The sequence below is a fragment of the Trypanosoma cruzi genome, genomic scaffold (genome assembly GCF_000209065.1).
Source record: "Trypanosoma cruzi strain CL Brener 1047053512473 genomic scaffold, whole genome shotgun sequence".
NCBI classification, from domain to species: Eukaryota; Euglenozoa; class Kinetoplastea; order Trypanosomatida; family Trypanosomatidae; genus Trypanosoma; species Trypanosoma cruzi.
The window spans coordinates 11,437-26,129 of record NW_001849165.1 but is presented as its reverse complement, the minus strand read 5'-3'; the positions used below and the strand labels follow the sequence as shown (position 1 = coordinate 26,129).

The 14,693-nt window shown below is 52.6% G+C and overlaps 12 protein-coding genes and 1 pseudogene across 12 annotated transcripts, besides 10 other annotated features; all 13 read left to right on the top strand.

The window, feature by feature from the left end:
• Positions 1–6,087: a sequence feature (areas not merged during assembly with more than two copies in the genome that could not be assigned to a particular haplotype).
• Positions 165–599, top strand: Tc00.1047053507159.90 (DNA-directed RNA polymerase subunit, putative; the record flags this gene model as incomplete). The annotated part of the gene is made up of 1 exon (XM_802949.1): positions 165–599. The coding sequence occupies one exon, from the start codon at positions 165–167 to the stop codon at positions 597–599; it is 435 nt and encodes a 144-aa protein (XP_808042.1).
• Positions 728–1,357, top strand: Tc00.1047053507159.80 (hypothetical protein, conserved; the record flags this gene model as incomplete). Its single annotated transcript, XM_802948.1, has 1 exon — positions 728–1,357. One exon carries the CDS (start codon positions 728–730, stop codon positions 1,355–1,357), a length of 630 nt encoding a protein of 209 aa, XP_808041.1.
• Tc00.1047053507159.70 (hypothetical protein, conserved) lies at positions 1,575–2,201 on the top strand (the record flags this gene model as incomplete). The annotated part of the gene is made up of 1 exon (XM_802947.1): positions 1,575–2,201. The coding sequence occupies one exon, from the start codon at positions 1,575–1,577 to the stop codon at positions 2,199–2,201; it is 627 nt and encodes a 208-aa protein (XP_808040.1).
• Tc00.1047053507159.65 (DNA-directed RNA polymerase subunit, putative) lies at positions 2,777–3,211 on the top strand (the record flags this gene model as incomplete). The annotated part of the gene is made up of 1 exon (XM_802954.1): positions 2,777–3,211. One exon carries the CDS (start codon positions 2,777–2,779, stop codon positions 3,209–3,211), a length of 435 nt encoding a protein of 144 aa, XP_808047.1.
• Tc00.1047053507159.60 (hypothetical protein, conserved) lies at positions 3,340–3,969 on the top strand (the record flags this gene model as incomplete). Its single annotated transcript, XM_802946.1, has 1 exon — positions 3,340–3,969. The coding sequence occupies one exon, from the start codon at positions 3,340–3,342 to the stop codon at positions 3,967–3,969; it is 630 nt and encodes a 209-aa protein (XP_808039.1).
• Tc00.1047053507159.50 (hypothetical protein, conserved) lies at positions 4,187–4,813 on the top strand (the record flags this gene model as incomplete). Its single annotated transcript, XM_802945.1, has 1 exon — positions 4,187–4,813. One exon carries the CDS (start codon positions 4,187–4,189, stop codon positions 4,811–4,813), a length of 627 nt encoding a protein of 208 aa, XP_808038.1.
• Tc00.1047053507159.44 (DNA-directed RNA polymerase subunit, putative) lies at positions 5,389–5,823 on the top strand (the record flags this gene model as incomplete). Its single annotated transcript, XM_802952.1, has 1 exon — positions 5,389–5,823. The coding sequence occupies one exon, from the start codon at positions 5,389–5,391 to the stop codon at positions 5,821–5,823; it is 435 nt and encodes a 144-aa protein (XP_808045.1).
• On the top strand, positions 6,039–6,578 carry Tc00.1047053507159.41 (hypothetical protein, conserved; the record flags this gene model as incomplete). The annotated part of the gene is made up of 1 exon (XM_802953.1): positions 6,039–6,578. The coding sequence occupies one exon, from the start codon at positions 6,039–6,041 to the stop codon at positions 6,576–6,578; it is 540 nt and encodes a 179-aa protein (XP_808046.1).
• Positions 6,088–6,491: a sequence feature (haploid, non-Esmeraldo-like haplotype).
• Positions 6,492–14,693: a sequence feature (heterozygous, non-Esmeraldo-like haplotype).
• Positions 6,785–6,813: a microsatellite.
• On the top strand, positions 6,858–9,017 carry Tc00.1047053507159.37 (hypothetical protein, conserved; the record flags this gene model as incomplete). The annotated part of the gene is made up of 1 exon (XM_802951.1): positions 6,858–9,017. One exon carries the CDS (start codon positions 6,858–6,860, stop codon positions 9,015–9,017), a length of 2,160 nt encoding a protein of 719 aa, XP_808044.1.
• Positions 9,096–9,124: a microsatellite.
• Positions 10,173–10,196: a microsatellite.
• Positions 10,198–10,539, top strand: Tc00.1047053507159.30 (hypothetical protein, conserved; the record flags this gene model as incomplete). The annotated part of the gene is made up of 1 exon (XM_802944.1): positions 10,198–10,539. The coding sequence occupies one exon, from the start codon at positions 10,198–10,200 to the stop codon at positions 10,537–10,539; it is 342 nt and encodes a 113-aa protein (XP_808037.1).
• Positions 10,682–10,703: a sequence feature (AT_rich).
• Tc00.1047053507159.20 (hypothetical protein, conserved) lies at positions 11,001–12,395 on the top strand (the record flags this gene model as incomplete). The annotated part of the gene is made up of 1 exon (XM_802943.1): positions 11,001–12,395. The coding sequence occupies one exon, from the start codon at positions 11,001–11,003 to the stop codon at positions 12,393–12,395; it is 1,395 nt and encodes a 464-aa protein (XP_808036.1).
• Positions 12,720–12,753: a microsatellite.
• On the top strand, positions 12,914–13,234 carry Tc00.1047053507159.14 (hypothetical protein, conserved; the record flags this gene model as incomplete). The annotated part of the gene is made up of 1 exon (XM_802950.1): positions 12,914–13,234. The coding sequence occupies one exon, from the start codon at positions 12,914–12,916 to the stop codon at positions 13,232–13,234; it is 321 nt and encodes a 106-aa protein (XP_808043.1).
• Positions 13,258–13,285: a microsatellite.
• Positions 13,516–13,573: a sequence feature (A-rich).
• On the top strand, positions 13,713–14,693 carry Tc00.1047053507159.10 (annotated as a pseudogene; the record flags this gene model as incomplete).

Below are 14,693 nucleotides of genomic sequence, written 5' to 3'. Positions count from 1 at the left end.
GTTGCGCGTGTGTATGGTGCCTGTGTGCGGGGAAGTGACGGTCTGCTGCACCCTTTGTGCTGTGCTCTGCGTGCGAGGGGCACGGGCGCACGTAGCTGGTGTGATATTTGCCTCTTTTTGCTCTGTGGGTGTTGTTGTGGGTTGCTTCTGGGGAAGGAAGGGAGATGTCCGACCGTGACGGGGATGACGACCGGCTGAGTCTGAACTTCGGCGAGGAACAGGAGGAGAGCACCCTGCGCAGTGATGACGAACAGAGCGAGGGCGATGGCGCGGACGTTGTCCTGTCCGGGCGTGCGGCGAGCGGCTCTGCCGTAAGACGCGACGGCAAGGACCGTGTGACTGCGCCGGTGCTGACAAAATACGAGCGGGCCCGCATCCTTGGCACACGGGCGCTGCAGATCAGCATGAACGCGCCGGTGCTGGTGGCCTTGGAGGGCGAGACGGATCCGCTCATCATCGCCCAAAAGGAGCTTCGCGAGGGTGTCATACCGCTCATCGTACGGCGTGTGCTTCCGGACAACACGTATGAGGACTGGCGAATATGCGAACTGGACATCGACTTTGACCGTCCCGCTGACGAGCGATACACAAACATCTGAAGGGCAAGAGCGTGCTGGAGCGGGTGCTTTTCCCTTGTTGTCCTGTCGCGCACAGAGGTACGCGCTCAGCTGTCAGTGTTTCCACGCGCTGATGACCCCCTCCTTGCCGAACTGGTGTGCATTTCCCCATGTTCCTCTTTTCCTTCCGCCCTCCCTCTCCCCGAAGCAAGGCTAAGGCAAGAAGCAAGCTCTCTCACAATCGTCAAGGAGGAAACATGTGTTCTTTCTGCCGTGTAATCGTGTTGGTTCTCGCCATGCTGGCCACCGCCTGCGCTGTGTGTGCGAACATCTTTCCTGTGTTCAAGAAGGAGAGCGACGCTGCGAAGGTAAAGCAGACACTGTGGTACAACCAGACGACCGTTCCAGGTGGCGTTGGTACCAAGGTTGATGTGAGTGATAGTTTGTGCGGGCAGTACAAGCTATTTTTTCAGGTATCAGAGGGTGCGGCTGTGGCTGCGGCAGGCATTGGCCTCGTCGTCGTGTTATTTGTGATTATTCAGATGATTTTTCAGAGAATTTGTTGCTGCTTGGGGTGTGCCACGTCCTTGTTGATTTCAATTGCATTTGTCGCGTGTGTAGTGTGTCTGGCGCTCATTGTGTATGGGTACATGAGGGGTTACTGCCAGAGCGACGCCGTGCTATCCTCGCAGTACGGTCCCTTTAAGGATCAGGGCTACAAGTTTTCCGAGGCCTTCTACCTCATTTGCGCCGCCTGTGTTTTCTTTTTTGTTTCCAGCTTCTTCCAGTGCTGTGCTTAGAAGTAAAAAGAAAAAAATACGTTTGTAACAACAAACGTCGGTATCTTTGGGTGCCGATTAATATACGCATATATATTTTCTATTTTTCAGTATTTGAGACCTCAGTGAGGTGTAACCTGTAAATGATGACGTGCGTCAGGAGGAGTTACTTCTTCGTTGCGGTTGTGCTTCCACGCGCTGATGACCCCCTCCTTGCCGAACTGGTGTGCATTTCCCCATGTTCCTCTTTTCCTTCCGCCCTCCGTCTCCCCGAAGCAAGGCTAAGGCTATGAGCAAGATCTCTCACAATCGTCAAGGAGGAAACAATTTCTCCTGCCGCGTGACTGTGTTGATTTTCACCATTTTGGCTATTGGCTGCGCTGTGTGTGCGAACATCTTTCCTGTGTTCAAGAAGGAGAGCAACACGAAGAAGATAAAGCAGACACTGTGGTACAGCCAGACGACCGTTCCAGGTGGCGTTGGTACCAAGGTTGATGTGAGTGATAGTTTGTGTGGGCAGTACAAGCTATTTTTTCAGGTATCAGAGGGTGCGGCTGTGGCTGCGGCAGGCATTGGCCTCGTCGTTCTGGGACTTGCTATCGCCCAGCTCATTCTGGAAGAAAAGAGCTCCCGCTTCACTTGCTGCGCAGCCTCACTGATTTCCCTTGCGTTCGCCGCTTGCGGAGCATGCGTGGCGCTTATTGTGTATGGGTACATGAAGGGTTACTGCCAGAGCGACGCCGTGCTATCCTCGCAGTACGGTCCCCTTAAGGATCAGGGCTACAAGTTTTCCGAGGCCTTCTACCTCATTTGCGCCGCCTGCGGTCTTTTTCTGCTTTCCAGCTTCTTTCAGTGCTGTGCGTAGAAGTAAAGAGCGGCAGCGCCGCACGCGACCCATGGATAGCGCAGGAGGGAAGTGCTGTGTGGCGAACGTATTGTTTGCGCACTGATTTGCCACCTGGTTTTCTTTGGAAACATACGGAAAAGAAGTGTCTTTATTTTTGTTGCTGTTGCTTTTAGTGGTGTTAGCATATTCAGTTTTATGTTTTCTTCTCCTCTGAGCATTTTTGCTTTGCGTGTGCTCGGCAATACCTTTGCCGGAATGCCACCATCAGCGTGGTTTGTGTGAGTAGCCATTCGCTGTAATTGTTTGTCGTATGTTATTGCTTTTTGTGCGACGACAAACCAGTGGTTGGTTTAGTGCGAGTGCGCTGCTCTGTTTGCCGTTGTCGCTGCCCACCGCTGTTTGGCGTGCGCACGTGCGTCCCGGTGATTTGTTGCGCGTGTGTATGGTGCCTGTGTGCGGGGAAGTGACGGTCTGCTGCACCAGTTGTGCTGTGCTCTGCGTGCGAGGGGCACGGGCGCACGTAGCTGGTGTGATATTTGCCTCTTTTTGCTCTGTGGGTGTTGTTGTGGGTTGCTTCTGGGGAAGGAAGGGAGATGTCCGACCGTGACGGGGATGACGACCGGCTGAGTCTGAACTTCGGCGAGGAACAGGAGGAGAGCACCCTGCGCAGTGATGACGAACAGAGCGAGGGCGATGGCGCGGACGTTGTCCTGTCCGGGCGTGCGGCGAGCGGCTCTGCCGTAAGACGCGACGGCAAGGACCGTGTGACTGCGCCGGTGCTGACAAAATACGAGCGGGCCCGCATCCTTGGCACACGGGCGCTGCAGATCAGCATGAACGCGCCGGTGCTGGTGGCCTTGGAGGGCGAGACGGATCCGCTCATCATCGCCCAAAAGGAGCTTCGCGAGGGTGTCATACCGCTCATCGTACGGCGTGTGCTTCCGGACAACACGTATGAGGACTGGCGAATATGCGAACTGGACATCGACTTTGACCGTCCCGCTGACGAGCGATACACAAACATCTGAAGGGCAAGAGCGTGCTGGAGCGGGTGCTTTTCCCTTGTTGTCCTGTCGCGCACAGAGGTACGCGCTCAGCTGTCAGTGTTTCCACGCGCTGATGACCCCCTCCTTGCCGAACTGGTGTGCATTTCCCCATGTTCCTCTTTTCCTTCCGCCCTCCCTCTCCCCGAAGCAAGGCTAAGGCAAGAAGCAAGCTCTCTCACAATCGTCAAGGAGGAAACATGTGTTCTTTCTGCCGTGTAATCGTGTTGGTTCTCGCCATGCTGGCCACCGCCTGCGCTGTGTGTGCGAACATCTTTCCTGTGTTCAAGAAGGAGAGCGACGCTGCGAAGGTAAAGCAGACACTGTGGTACAACCAGACGACCGTTCCAGGTGGCGTTGGTACCAAGGTTGATGTGAGTGATAGTTTGTGCGGGCAGTACAAGCTATTTTTTCAGGTATCAGAGGGTGCGGCTGTGGCTGCGGCAGGCATTGGCCTCGTCGTCGTGTTATTTGTGATTATTCAGATGATTTTTCAGAGAATTTGTTGCTGCTTGGGGTGTGCCACGTCCTTGTTGATTTCAATTGCATTTGTCGCGTGTGTAGTGTGTCTGGCGCTCATTGTGTATGGGTACATGAGGGGTTACTGCCAGAGCGACGCCGTGCTATCCTCGCAGTACGGTCCCTTTAAGGATCAGGGCTACAAGTTTTCCGAGGCCTTCTACCTCATTTGCGCCGCCTGTGTTTTCTTTTTTGTTTCCAGCTTCTTCCAGTGCTGTGCTTAGAAGTAAAAAGAAAAAAATACGTTTGTAACAACAAACGTCGGTATCTTTGGGTGCCGATTAATATACGCATATATATTTTCTATTTTTCAGTATTTGAGACCTCAGTGAGGTGTAACCTGTAAATGATGACGTGCGTCAGGAGGAGTTACTTCTTCGTTGCGGTTGTGCTTCCACGCGCTGATGACCCCCTCCTTGCCGAACTGGTGTGCATTTCCCCATGTTCCTCTTTTCCTTCCGCCCTCCGTCTCCCCGAAGCAAGGCTAAGGCTATGAGCAAGATCTCTCACAATCGTCAAGGAGGAAACAATTTCTCCTGCCGCGTGACTGTGTTGATTTTCACCATTTTGGCTATTGGCTGCGCTGTGTGTGCGAACATCTTTCCTGTGTTCAAGAAGGAGAGCAACACGAAGAAGATAAAGCAGACACTGTGGTACAGCCAGACGACCGTTCCAGGTGGCGTTGGTACCAAGGTTGATGTGAGTGATAGTTTGTGTGGGCAGTACAAGCTATTTTTTCAGGTATCAGAGGGTGCGGCTGTGGCTGCGGCAGGCATTGGCCTCGTCGTTCTGGGACTTGCTATCGCCCAGCTCATTCTGGAAGAAAAGAGCTCCCGCTTCACTTGCTGCGCAGCCTCACTGATTTCCCTTGCGTTCGCCGCTTGCGGAGCATGCGTGGCGCTTATTGTGTATGGGTACATGAAGGGTTACTGCCAGAGCGACGCCGTGCTATCCTCGCAGTACGGTCCCCTTAAGGATCAGGGCTACAAGTTTTCCGAGGCCTTCTACCTCATTTGCGCCGCCTGCGGTCTTTTTCTGCTTTCCAGCTTCTTTCAGTGCTGTGCGTAGAAGTAAAGAGCGGCAGCGCCGCACGCGACCCATGGATAGCGCAGGAGGGAAGTGCTGTGTGGCGAACGTATTGTTTGCGCACTGATTTGCCACCTGGTTTTCTTTGGAAACATACGGAAAAGAAGTGTCTTTATTTTTGTTGCTGTTGCTTTTAGTGGTGTTAGCATATTCAGTTTTATGTTTTCTTCTCCTCTGAGCATTTTTGCTTTGCGTGTGCTCGGCAATACCTTTGCCGGAATGCCACCATCAGCGTGGTTTGTGTGAGTAGCCATTCGCTGTAATTGTTTGTCGTATGTTATTGCTTTTTGTGCGACGACAAACCAGTGGTTGGTTTAGTGCGAGTGCGCTGCTCTGTTTGCCGTTGTCGCTGCCCACCGCTGTTTGGCGTGCGCACGTGCGTCCCGGTGATTTGTTGCGCGTGTGTATGGTGCCTGTGTGCGGGGAAGTGACGGTCTGCTGCACCAGTTGTGCTGTGCTCTGCGTGCGAGGGGCACGGGCGCACGTAGCTGGTGTGATATTTGCCTCTTTTTGCTCTGTGGGTGTTGTTGTGGGTTGCTTCTGGGGAAGGAAGGGAGATGTCCGACCGTGACGGGGATGACGACCGGCTGAGTCTGAACTTCGGCGAGGAACAGGAGGAGAGCACCCTGCGCAGTGATGACGAACAGAGCGAGGGCGATGGCGCGGACGTTGTCCTGTCCGGGCGTGCGGCGAGCGGCTCTGCCGTAAGACGCGACGGCAAGGACCGTGTGACTGCGCCGGTGCTGACAAAATACGAGCGGGCCCGCATCCTTGGCACACGGGCGCTGCAGATCAGCATGAACGCGCCGGTGCTGGTGGCCTTGGAGGGCGAGACGGATCCGCTCATCATCGCCCAAAAGGAGCTTCGCGAGGGTGTCATACCGCTCATCGTACGGCGTGTGCTTCCGGACAACACGTATGAGGACTGGCGAATATGCGAACTGGACATCGACTTTGACCGTCCCGCTGACGAGCGATACACAAACATCTGAAGGGCAAGAGCGTGCTGGAGCGGGTGCTTTTCCCTTGTTGTCCTGTCGCGCACAGAGGTACGCGCTCAGCTGTCAGTGTTTCCACGCGCTGATGACCCCCTCCTTGCCGAACTGGTGTGCATTTCCCCATTTTCCTCTTTTCCTTCCGCCCTCCCTCTCCCCGAAGCAAGGCTAAGGCAAGAAGCAAGCTCTCTCACAATCTCCAGTAAAGGATAATGTATTCTCGCTGCCGCGTGATCGTGTTGGTTCTCACGGTGCTGGCCATTGTGTGCGTCTTTTTTTCTCATATCTTTCCTGTGTTAATTAAGAAGAGTGAATCTCTTAAAACGGTGTATACACTGTGGTACGCGCAGTCGACTTTGCCGGATGGCAGCAGTATCAGACGTGCTGTTGCTGGAAGCTCTTGCGGTCAGTACAGGACTTTTTTTCAAGCGGCTGAGGCTTTCTCTGTTCTTTCAATTGGCATTGGCCTCGTCATTGCTGTGTTTTGCTTTTTTCAGTTTCTGTGCGTGAAAGTACGTTTTTTTTTTTGTTTTATTTGGTGCTTGATGTTTCTTGCGTTTCTTTTCTGTGGAGCGTGTGTAGCGGTTATTGTGTATGGGTACATGAAGGGTTTTTGCCAGGGTGGCGGCCCGATCTCTCTTAATTTTGCACCTTTTAAGGATCAGGGCTTCGATTTTGGGGTTTCTTTCTATTTCATTTGCATTGCCTGTGGTCTTTTTCTTCTTTCCAGTTTTTTTGAGTGCTTTGCATAAGACATCTCTAGAAATTTTAGTTCGGAGGTCTGTGTTATGCCGTCGAATGTGTTTTTTTTTTTTTTCTTTTCTTATTTTCGTTGAAGAATTGCGAATAATAGTGGTTTGTTGTGCGGTGTAAGAAGAACTTTTTTTTTGGTTTAATTATTCGCTTTGGTGTTTTCCAATTAGTTTTGGGTTGAATTATGTATCCGCAAATGGTTTCATCTTTCTTTCTTTCTTTCTTTTTTTTTTTTTCTTATTTATCCGTCTTGCTATTGTGTTTTTTGTGCTGCTTGCATGGACCTGTTGTTATTGTTTTGTTATTGCGCGTCCCTGTGGGATTTTGTCGTGGCGTTGCAGATTTTGCCAGGCTTTTCTTTTTTTGCTGTTTGCTGGATGCTCATTTTTTGTGTTGCATTTTTTTTTTTTTTGGCGTGCCGCTGGGGATTTCCCCGCAGGCTTGCAGGGTCGTGTGCGGCGACAGGGACGGGCTGCGGTGGCGGCGGGGAGGAGAGAGTGGGCGGGGCCGTGGAAGAAACGTGCGCCGCCGGTGCGATGTCTCTTCGAGACGACATTGAGGCCCTGACGGCGGCCCTCCATCGTTTCTCCCGATTGCAGGACTGCGGCAGCAGCAGCGATGCAAGAGGAAAGGACGTGGGACGACACCCGGACCGCGACGGCGCACTTGCGCCGCAATTATCGGATGTTGATATCTCTGCCATCTCTGTGACCGCGGAGGGTGATGAACACGATGATGACATCTTATCTGCAGTGACGCAACAGGCACCCACGGTGCTGCTTCGAAGCCGGAAGTCTTTTGACGACAATTCTGCAGTGCCTCCAAGCAGCAACACGACGGCATTGCCCTGCGGCGATGGGTCGGGTTCAAATAGACAGCGCGGCAGAGGGACGGGGTTTGCGCGTGTCCTCGTGCCACAGGAAAAGGGGATGTTGAAGGACTCTTGCACGGTAGTGTGGGAATCGAACGGTACTTGCCCTGAGAGTTTGTCGGTGGCGGCTGAGGAATCCGCCCAGCGATCTAGCATTTTATTGAACGCCACAGCCACCTCTGGGAACAGCACCGCGTGTCAATATGAGCCAAAACATAGTCTGCGCCAGATGGAGGAGGCGTACAAGCTCATTTTGAGGAAGCTACTGGCAGAGATAAGGCGACTGGATGCCCATACTGCGGTTCTATCCGCACGGTGTGAGGGTGAACGAGAAAACTTGAAGCATGTGCAGCGTAAACACGAAAAAGAGCTTATGGACAGTAACGCTTTAATCGGTGCACTAAGGCAGCAACTTGTAGGCATGTGCTCAGGTTGCGGGGGCGCATTGGCCGGTGGCGCGCGCGTCAGCAGCGGCAGTGAATGGACGCTGGGAAATTACGGTACCCGGTACAGCCCAACTGTTTTGAACAGGTGGTCTACAAAAGAGAGTCGAAGTGGAAGTGGCGCTGGAACCACGAGTGGTTTGTACCCGCACGATCGGCCTGTCGTTTCCAGTGAGTTATGTGGGATGAGCTCCTCTTTCACGGCGGAAACATTCTCTGGGCAACTGCCGCAACGAACATCTGAGGAAATTGATAGAGGAGGGAGTGGCGCTAGTCCAATGCGTCAGAGGGTCAGTGGCAATGATGTCACCTCGACGCGCCCACATTCTCTTACGGGGTTTCTGCAGCAGAGACTTTCTTCCTCGGGGACCGCCCGAGTTTCGGAGGAGGTAGCGACACAGACAAGCAACCCCACGATGCCCGCAACAACAGCGACAGACTCTGGGCGATTGGTTGGCATCTTGGAGGAAATGTCTGGAAGGATTTCGGCGTCTCCATTGGGGGACGTTGGCAGGAGCAACAGAGGTGATGCTGATCACCCGGTGCGATGCACCACATCGGAACCCACAGTGTGTTTCTCCCACGAGAAAGACGGGAAGCGGGGTTTGCGTGTATTTACAGAGGCCAACCGGCGCGAAAAGCGACGAAATAGAAGGGGGAGGAGATCGCCCGCAACTCATGCATCCCCAAGAAATCGTAGTCGCGTTTGGTGCTCGGACGAGGGTTTTCGTCAGCCGCCACGCGGTTGTAGTTTGTGTTGCCGTGAACACCGTGGCGCTGCAGCTCGTGCTGTGACTGCTGCAGGAAACTGCGGAATGAGCACTGCGGCTGGTGCGATGGTTGATTGCGGCACAAAAGGGACGCGCTCTGCGAGTCGACTCTGCCCCCCAGTTCTCGCAAAGACACGACGAAATAATCGGAAGGAAAAAAAACACGAAATCCGTGAGATGCTGCGCGGGATAATAGATAAGAACACAGCGCTGGAGGGCCGTTTACAGATATTTCAGGAAAGGCTGGACGAACAAGAGATGGGACTGCGAGACGTGATTGCTTTGCTCCGTGATTTCATGTTGACTCCCGCGGTGGAATCGCGGAAGTGTTGCCAGACCGGAGGTCCCCATTAGCTTTTTTTCTTTTGTGTGTGTTTTGGGAGGCTTTTTCTGCAGCCACCACACGTCTTTATGGCGGTAGAGAGAGGGAAAGTATGTGCGTGTGTGTGTGTGTCTGTGTGGAGGAAAGGAAAGGAGGGGGATGAGGAAACGAAGCTGACAATACCGTTACTCATTGCCCGTTTGATTGCCATTTGTATTTTAAGTTTAAATGCCTCACGAACGGGAAACAGTGATCGGTTGTGTTCAGATGAAAGCATAGAGAGAGGTGATGCCCCAAGCAAGAAGAGCACTGCGGCAGACCTGCGTATGAGGGTTGAATGCGGAGCAAACATGTGGTGTTTTTTTTTGGCAGGTGTTAGATGCCGCACCTAAAAAGGGCCCGGGCTCACTTTTGTGCCCTACGGATTGCCGACCACACACAAACGAACAAAAAAACGAAAAGTGTTTGCTTTGTTTTTGGTATTGTTGTTTTTTCATGCTACCTCTTCCACATGGTGGCGATTGTAAAGGGGGAAGGCAGTGCTCCGGAATATTGCAAGCGAAGGCCGGAAGCTGGAAAATATTTTAACATGTGTGGATTTGTGGAGGAGGAGGGCATCGGGAGTGCAGTCTGATAACAGCGCCGAGAATTACAACGCTTTGCGGAGTTAGCGAGTAACAAAGGCGCGAGTTTGGAACACACTTGTCGATGCGCCACCAGAAGCGCCATGAAGCGGCCGCAATGATTCACCTGTTGATGACTTGCGTGCGAGTGGATGGGGGAGTAGTTCCGAGGGCTAAAATTGTGGTTTTGGAGCGGCGGTCCTGTTGTTCTTTTGCGAGCTCTGTGGCTCTACGTCCCTTGCTGTGCGCAGCGATGCACTGGGGCTGGAGCCATCAATACCACCCGGCTCGATGACAATTGGCGTACTCTTGCGCGATCTTGTGAGGGCTGAGCAGCCGACAACTCGTCATGGTCAGCGGGGATGTGTTTGTGTGTGCGTGGTGTGGGTAGCCGGAAATTCGATTTTTGGAGTTTTTTCTCCTCATTTTTTTTTCTTGTTTTCTTCTGGCGGTGGTGATGGGAGTGAGGGCGGAATAGCTGCCAACGAGGCGAGTGCGAAGGGTGTAGGCAAAGTCATCAACAACAGAAATAGCATAAAAACAACAGCAAAACAGAAAAAGAAAAGAGAGAGAGAGAGAGAGGGAGAGCATGCTTCGAAGACTGGGTGCGAATGCCGACAAGCTGGCGAGGCCGGTGAACAAGAATGCCGTGACGGTGTCCCGCCGCCACCTTGAGCCCATGAGCACATGGTATTTGGCCTCATGGACCATGGTGTGGTACTACGCCTTTTTCTTCTGGATGCCAATGGTGTGGACGGACCTGATGGTGCCGTCGTTCGTGTACAACAAACTTCCTGTCATTCATTTTCTACAGGAAAAGCGGGCAGAGCAGAAGCTGCGCCGTGTGCTTGATGAGACCTGCACGGAATGGACCGAAGAACTTGATCAGGCGCATATCACTGAGGCCATCACGCGATCATTCAATTTGTGAGACTGAAATAATGAAGAAATTGTGATCCTTTCTTTTGGTTTTTCGTTTTTCTTGTCATGATTGCTTTTGTCGTAGCGGATAAGAAAATTTAGTCGCACCTTTCGCGAATGGGGTGTTGATGGTGAAGGAATGAGTGTTAGCCATATATTTTATATATATATTTACCTGGCTGTTTGTGTTTTGGTAGGGAATTTGAAGTTTCTCGATATAAATGACGGTGGCTGCGGCAAAAGGGGTGGGTGGATGGAGGAGGGAAATTCATTAAGATCCCACGGCTGTGTTTTTACGTGCTGTTTTTTTTTTTTGTTCTCCCACTCAGCGCGGCATTTTTTCCCATCTTTTTTTTTGTATTTTTTATTTTCTGGATAGCACGCTGCTGTTTTGCGTGAGGGGGAAACTTTTTCCCTTCTCTTTTTGTGTGCGTGGGAAAAAAATTGCATTGGGGAGGAGGAGGGGAGGCAATGAGCACACCTGCGGCATTCCTGTCGTCCCCTGCGTCCCTTCGCAGTCGCTGTGAGGAGATTCTGTGCGACCTCGTGGAGACACAGCAGGGGCTTGGGAGGGAATGGAAAAACGTCCAGCCATGCGTCCTACGCGCGTCGCAGCTGCTCTTGCAGCAGGCGCAGCAACAAGACGACCGTTTGGAAAAGCTGGAGGATAAAATGGATCAGGTTCTGAGCGCTTTGGAGGTCATTGCGAACGACTGCCGGCTGAAGGAACAACGCTACCATATGGACCGTGGGACCACTGAGACGGCGCTGCAGGAGCTCCAGCACTCTAGCCAGCAGCTTCACGATGCTCTGGAGATGGAGCGCCGCGCAAACCAACAGTTTCACGAGGGGATTCTGTACCCCGGTTTGGCGGATCTACAGCAGCAGATTGATCGCATTTCGTCGGGTGTCCACCCATCTGTGCCCCCGTCGCAGCCACCACCACCACCACCTTTGCCGGCCGCAGTCGTTGAAGGTAAAATTGATATTGACCCCAAGAGCGGCGTTGAGGACTCCGCATTGAAGGAGATGGTTCGGGAAGTGAGACTTCTGCGCAATCAGTGGCAGCAGTTCCTGCAACAGTCGCGGTCCGCCATGCCAGTCTCGCGGCAGCTCGTCGAGAAGGGACCTCGCATGGATGTTACTACTCGGGCAAAAAACGGAGGGGCTCTGCTCTCTATGATGTATCCGGGTGTGGACTGCAGTGTGGCGCGGTGGCATTGGCGCGGGGGTCACGTGTCATCGCCGGTGCTCTCCCCAGATAGCCCTATCCCGTGGAGCACGTTGCATGTGCGCAAGACAACAACAGGGGAATGGCTGTCAGTTGGCGCAACCTCCGACGGCACGACTGTTCATTCCGAACTCAGCAAGGGGGCAGGGCTCCCATTTCTGTGGCGCCCGCAGCGTCCCTCTGTCATTGAGCTCATAAAAGGCGGCATCTATCGCGTGACGGTCTGTCTGCTAAGCAGTTGCAATTGTCGTACTAGTGCGAAGAGTCCCGGAGGAGGACGGCACGTTGTCACCTCCGCCCTGCCGTCTGTATCGCTTAGGGTCAATCACAAGACCGTTTTCAGCTTTTTCTCCGGTGGGTCCACCCGGTACACGGTGCAGCGGGCAGTGGACACCAGTCGCCGAACTGCTTCTGCTCGCCCTACCAGTAATAACCGAACTGCCACGTCTTGCCAGGCGTGTGCATTTCCTCGTCGCTTTTGTGAGTGCGGTGAATCAGTCATATGCACAACGTCGAACTTCGTGGATTTTCTTCGCCTGCCAGCGGGGCTGTGTGTCTCTGTTCACTGCCACGACTCACCTGACACGAACGCGACGCATGAGGCACTTTTGGAGGTGGAGCTGGTAGCCGGTTAACGAGATTCAAAAAACCTACTCACAATTTTTGCCTCCTTGGCCGTTGAAGGGAACTATTTGCGTGCATTTGCGTCGTATTTACTGCCTATAAGATCCTCCCCTTTTTTCCACACAACGGCAACAGCAAGAAGAGAACGATAGAAAACAAACGAACAAACAAACAACGATCCCCCGCTCTCCGCAGAAACGACAAGGAGACATGAAAAAACACGAAGTGGGGGTGGGAGGGTAATGTCATTGCTGCGATGGCGGCAAATCCGCGAAATTTTTTCTTGTGTATGTCTATTTTCTTCTCTCTCTCTCGCTCTTTTTCCTCAAACACACATACATATATATATATATATATATATATATATATTCTTTTTTTCCGCATTGCTTTTGTGTTCTTTCACGCTCTCCGGGTCATAGAACGTGAACTCCTGCCTGTCCCAGGGAAAGCAGTAGAAAAAAAACAACTTAAGATACGATCCTTCTCACAGGGATAGAAAGAGCACAAAAGTTGATTACATTTAGCTGACATGGGCCAGTCCAATTCATGGGCACTCGCCAGCGATACCATTAAGGGGGAACAATACCGCGCCTACCACGCGGCTCGCCAGAATATCGTGCATCGTGCCTTTCAGAAATGTGTCGCACCTTCAAGCACGGAGGTAAGCGATTTTAACCTCACCAAGGATGAGCAGACATGTGTGGAGGAGTTTGCGCTCCTTTACGCCGCATTTGCCAAGAATGGCTTTGCTCAGTTGAGTCAACTGTATGAGCAGCATCAGCGGGAAATGTATGAAAAGGCGCGGTTGGAAATGATGGCGCAGCAGGCACGAAGAGAATTGAGGCACTAAAAGCCGTTTTTTATTATTTTTATTGTGTGTGTGTGCGTGTGCGTGTGCGTGGATGCCAGGCGAAAGTTACGACGGAACGTACAATTGAGAGAAAAACAAAAACAAAACAAGGACGAGAGGTGGGCATCCTGAATTGTGGTGGGGGGAATTTGTCACAGATAATAATCGGCTAACGCCGGGGCATTCTGCGCAGGATCCACTCTCAATTACACACTAAACCCGCTTAAGGAAATATACATAAATATCCTTCCATTGCAGTAAACAAGTAACGATTTCTGCGGTTTTTTTTTTATATTTTATTTTTGTTTTGTTTTTTCTTTCTTTTATTTTGTTTTTTTTGCGCTTGCGTGTGTGTCTTCATCTTTTCTTTCTCGTACCCGACGCCTGCGTCTTTGCCCGCTAGACTCATATAAAAGTGGGGAACGAGGTAGAAGGTTGCTTGCAGACGATCTAACGAGGTTGCAAACTGGCATCTAAAATGGGAACTCTCGTACCGCCCTTTGCGGCGCCAGAGGCCGACGGCAGCGTTGTCAACAGGGAGGACACGAGCACGCCTCTCCCCGTGCTGCAAAACTCTACGGCGTGGGGGCCGCCGACGGTGCCAAGGACACCGGCGAAGCAGCGCAGAACTGTTCACGGGAACCGAAACGAGATGCGCGTTGCGAAGATCAGCAGCAGTCAGCGTGATCCACGGAGCGCTGTAAAGGATTTCTGCAGGGTCGTTACTTCGAGGAAACGGCCATCCGCAGAGCTGTCGCAGTTCAGCGCATTGCAGTTGGATGACCCGGACAATTCCATGCCGCTTGTCTCACGGGAAGGAAGCAGCGAGGTGCCACGTCGTTGGGGAAGCCGCCCCACGGCACCGCCCTTTTTTTCATCCGCTGCTGTGCTTTTCCCATCTCAAACTCTTTCCTCGCAGGGTGATTGGCTGCCGCGGCGCGGGCTAAGCGCCTCCGTCATCCCTGCCACACCAGAGGGATTGGACTACTCACAAGCCGACACCGAGTACTCCAATTTCTTTAACCAGCGTATTTTAACGGACTACCGGGAAATTAGAGATTTGGGCTGTGGCTCTTTCGGGAAGGTCACGCTTTACGAGGAAACGAGCACAGGGGCTCTGGTGGCGGTGAAAATGTCACCGCCTTTGACGAATCCTGAGCAGCGTCAACGTTTTTTGCGGGAAAAGGCGATCTTGACCCTTGCTCGAGGCTTTCCCCACGTTGTGCAGCTTTCGGAAGCCTGGGAAGAGGGCCGCATCCCACAGATGTATCTTCAGCTGGAGTATTGCAAGGGCGGCTCTGTGGCTGAGATGGCGGATCTGCGGCGAAGGCGCGGGGAACGTTGGGAGGAGCGGGAGTTGTTGATATTCCTTGCGCACATGGCTCTTGCGCTGGATGCGTTGCATAGCGCCAATATTGTACATCTGGACTTTTAGCCAGACAACGTGCTGATAGACGGT